Source organism: Dasypus novemcinctus, chromosome 5 (genome assembly GCF_030445035.2).
Source record: "Dasypus novemcinctus isolate mDasNov1 chromosome 5, mDasNov1.1.hap2, whole genome shotgun sequence".
Taxonomy (NCBI): domain Eukaryota; kingdom Metazoa; phylum Chordata; class Mammalia; order Cingulata; family Dasypodidae; genus Dasypus; species Dasypus novemcinctus.
The window spans coordinates 121,795,198-121,798,995 of record NC_080677.1 but is presented as its reverse complement, the minus strand read 5'-3'; the positions used below and the strand labels follow the sequence as shown (position 1 = coordinate 121,798,995).

The window sequence follows — 3,798 nt, the reverse complement described above, 5'->3', positions numbered from 1 at the left end:
ATTGCCCAGAGTGAAGCTGTGAAGAGTTAGTAGAAAGCCACTAGTGAAGCGCTAGGCTGAGCAAGCAGATAAAAATTTAGAAACATCACTTAGAAGAAATAGTATCATCCAACAAATAGCAAACTGAAGTTAGAATCATTCAACTTCTCCTTTCTTTTCAACATATTAAATGAACAAGTGAGTGAATGAAACATGAAGGGTAATAATAAAAAAATCCAGAAAAGTAAACCATTTACAAGAGTGGCAAAGAAGGCCTAGATGGTGGGAAAATGTGAAAACAACATCCAGTCTGTAAATGATGTCAGTTCTCCAAACTCAGACAAGTTATTGGCCAGAATTTTTATAGAGTTTGAGATTGAGATCAAGGATAATTAGAGGTGCCAGAAGGTCAGAGCTCACAAAATATTTGGAAATATTTAAAAAGGGAGAAAGCTAGGTTTCAGACATTACAGGCGAGTATGTTAGACTATAACCCCTGGAAATGTTAGAGAATGTCCTGAACAGAATCCATGGGAATGTCAGACTACTAAATGCTTTAACTGTGAAAATTTCATTCATTCAAAAATTATTTATTGCGTACCTACTATGTGCCCTTATGAAGCTTACTTGTTTAGATTCTGGGCAGCTGACATAGGCAATAAATAATTGAATATATGCGAGAATATATTATAACAGGATAAGTGATAATAAGCACCCAAGATGGGGTGAGAAGTACCAATCAAAGGGTGGTCAGGGAAGATACCTCTGATAATACGCCTTTTGAGAAAAACTTGAAGAAAGTGAGATAATGTAGTAAGAAGGGTAGAGCATTGCAGGAAGCAGGAAGTTCAAGCGTAAAGGCCCTGAAGTGAAAGGGTGCTTGGTAAATTCATGGAACAGGAAAGAGGTCAGTGTGGCTGGGGTAGAGTGGGGGAGAAAGCAATTATAACAGATGACAACTGAAAAGGAACAGAGGCGCTGACCGAGTAGGACCCTGTGGACCACTGTAAGTGGTTGGCTTTTATTGTGAATGGGATGGGAGCCAGTGGAAGATTTAAAAAGAGAAATGACATGATCAGAGGTATATTTTCGTGAGATCACTACATTTGCTTTGTGGAAAATGGGGGTAAGGAGATGAGGGATGGGAGGTTGGGAGCACTTAAGAGGTTAGTATAATAATCTAGGCAAGATTTTCTATGTATTCTCTCCTTTCATGGCAAGATGCTGGTCTTGCTCACCTTTATACTGCCCTTGCCATGCACAGTACCTGACATTATTATGAATGAACCAAACCTTTGGCAATAACAACTAAAACTGGGTAAGAGGAGAGAACCAGGCTCTTGTCAATATTAAAAACAATCTATGAGGAGAGTGATGCCGCAGAGGTAAGAGAAGGCATGGAAATGGAAAGAGACACCATTTCAAATGCAGTTCAACAAAAATATCTGCTTTGCCTGCTACCAGCCTTCTTGTGCCCATAAGCAAATAGCACTGTCCTCTCCACTGAAACAGTTTCTGATGGGCATGCAAAAAAACTGAGCTTGGAAAATCAAGACTCTGTCTTGTTTGCATCCCTGATGTTGTGCTGTGACCTTGTGGGGAAACTGTTGCACAAGCAGCACCTGGGTTTATAAAAGCTTATGTGTCACCTGAGAGATATAATCAGTCTTCTACTCTTAAGCGTCCTTATGTGTATTCAAGAGGTGTTCTACAGCAATAGTACCCCTCTAAATTTCCAGTCAAAACTTTGTGTACCCAATTTTGGATAGATCCAGGGCGAGAACCTGAGGCTCTGTGAAGCAAAGGTCCTGGCTCAGAATGTACATTTAACCTTCTCTGCTGGATGGTATCTGAGTCTTAGCAGGTTAGCTAACCAAAGGAGTCATCATGTTGTCTCTGACTCGCATCTTAACTGTGTCCTGTGAAGTCAAGAGTGTTTTTATGTTCCTTTCAATCCTGGAGTTTTCAATGGGAATCTTGGCCAATGCTTTCATTTTCTTGGTGAATTTTTGGGATGTGGTGAAAAGGCAACCACTGAGCCACTGTGATCTTGTGCTGCTGAGTCTCAGTATGACCCGACTTTTCCAACATGTGCTGCTGTTCCTGCATGCTATCCACCTCACCCACTTCAAGCAGATGAAAGATCCGCTGAGTCTCAACTATCAAACCGTCATCATGCTCTGGATGATCACTGACCAAGCCAGCTTCTGGCTCAACACTTGCCTCAGTGTCCTCTACTGCTCCAAGATTGTCCGTTTCTCCCACACCTTCCTGCTCTACTTGGCAAGCTGGATCTCCAGGAAGATCTCCCAGATGCTCCTGGGTACTATTGTTTTTTCTGGTGCCTGTGCTTTCCTCTGTTTGTGGAGCTTTTTCAGCAACTCTCACTTCACAGTCACAGCTATGATATTCATGAATAACAATACAGACACAGAAAATGCAAAAATCAATTTCTTTTATTCCTTTCTCTTCTGCAATCTGGGGGCTATCCTCCCTTTCCTAATTTTTCTGATTTCTTCTGGGATGCTGATTGTCTCACTGGGGAAGCACGTAAGGACAATGAGGGCCAAAACCAGTGACCCCAGCCTGGAAGCCAACATCAAAGCCCTCAGATCTCTTGTCTTTTTTTTCTGCTTCTATATGATGTCATTCTGTGCTGCCCTTATCTCAGTGCCCTTGCTGACACTATGGCAAAACAAGACAGGGGTAATGGTTTGTATAGGGATAATGGCAGCTTGTCCCTCTGGACATGCAGTTGTACTCATCTCAGGCAATGCTAAGCTGAGGAGAGCTATGGACACCATTCTCCTCTGGGTTCAGAGCAGTCTACAGATAAGGGCAGACCACAAGGCAGCTCCCAAGACTTTATGTTGAGAGTAGACTTGAAATGGGCCTCTTCATTAATATGCTCCTGATTCTTCATGGAGCTTTTAGTAACCTAATCCAGCTTCTCCTGTAAGATAAAGCTCTTCACTTCATTTTATATCAATGGAATCACCTATAAAATAGCTAAAGCTCTTTTAATGGCCTAGGCAAGTAGAATGCTTTGGTTCCCTAAGTTTGTGTTGATAAGATGAGCAAAATAGAGAACTGAGATATTCAGTATATAATGGCTTATTATTACTTGGTGTGAGCCAAGCTGTGGTATGGTAGTTCAAGTCTTTTGTGGGACTTAGAAAATTATGCTCTTAAATTAATCCATTCCTGTGTGTGTGAAGCTATTGTATGTGGGACCCTTTAATTAGATTATTTCAGTTAAGGCTCATTTGATTACTTCAGTAAGGAAAAGTCCAGGGTGGTTCTTAATCCTCTTACTGGAGTCTTTTATAAATAGGATGGATATACAGGAAAATAAATGTCACAGAGACAGAAAGAAAGCCATAGGAGCAGAGAGAATACCATGAGACCAAAAAGCTGAAATCAATGAACTGGGGAGAGAGGAAGCCAGAAGCTGAAGCCATGAGATATAGAGAAGAAGGGACCTTCTGCCATATATTGGTCTTCAAGAAGAAGCATCACCTGATGATGCCTTGATTTGATACTTTCACAGCCTCAGAATTATGAGCTTGCAACCTAATAAATCCCCATTGTAAAAACCAATGCACTTCTGGTATATTGCCTTGGCAGCCTTTAGCAAACTAAAACGCTGTGATAAATCACTTCTTCTGAAATAATGACTAAATTCCAAGGTAATGTGCCTGGCTTTTAACATGACTGCTAAACCTGTTCCTCAAGATACATGCCAGCATATTTGAATATATTCTCTACTGGGGCAATTACATAATCCTTTTTGAACTCCATCTTTTTCATGGAAATGTA

At 40.9% G+C, this 3,798-nt stretch overlaps 1 protein-coding gene across 1 annotated transcript; it reads left to right on the top strand.

Moving 5' to 3' along the window:
• The first annotated feature begins 1,866 nt into the window (after positions 1–1,866).
• Positions 1,867–2,853, top strand: TAS2R38 (taste 2 receptor member 38). The gene has a single exon (XM_012526436.3). It carries the CDS (start codon positions 1,867–1,869, stop codon positions 2,851–2,853), a length of 987 nt encoding a protein of 328 aa, XP_012381890.3.
• The last annotated feature ends 945 nt before the right edge of the window (positions 2,854–3,798 follow it).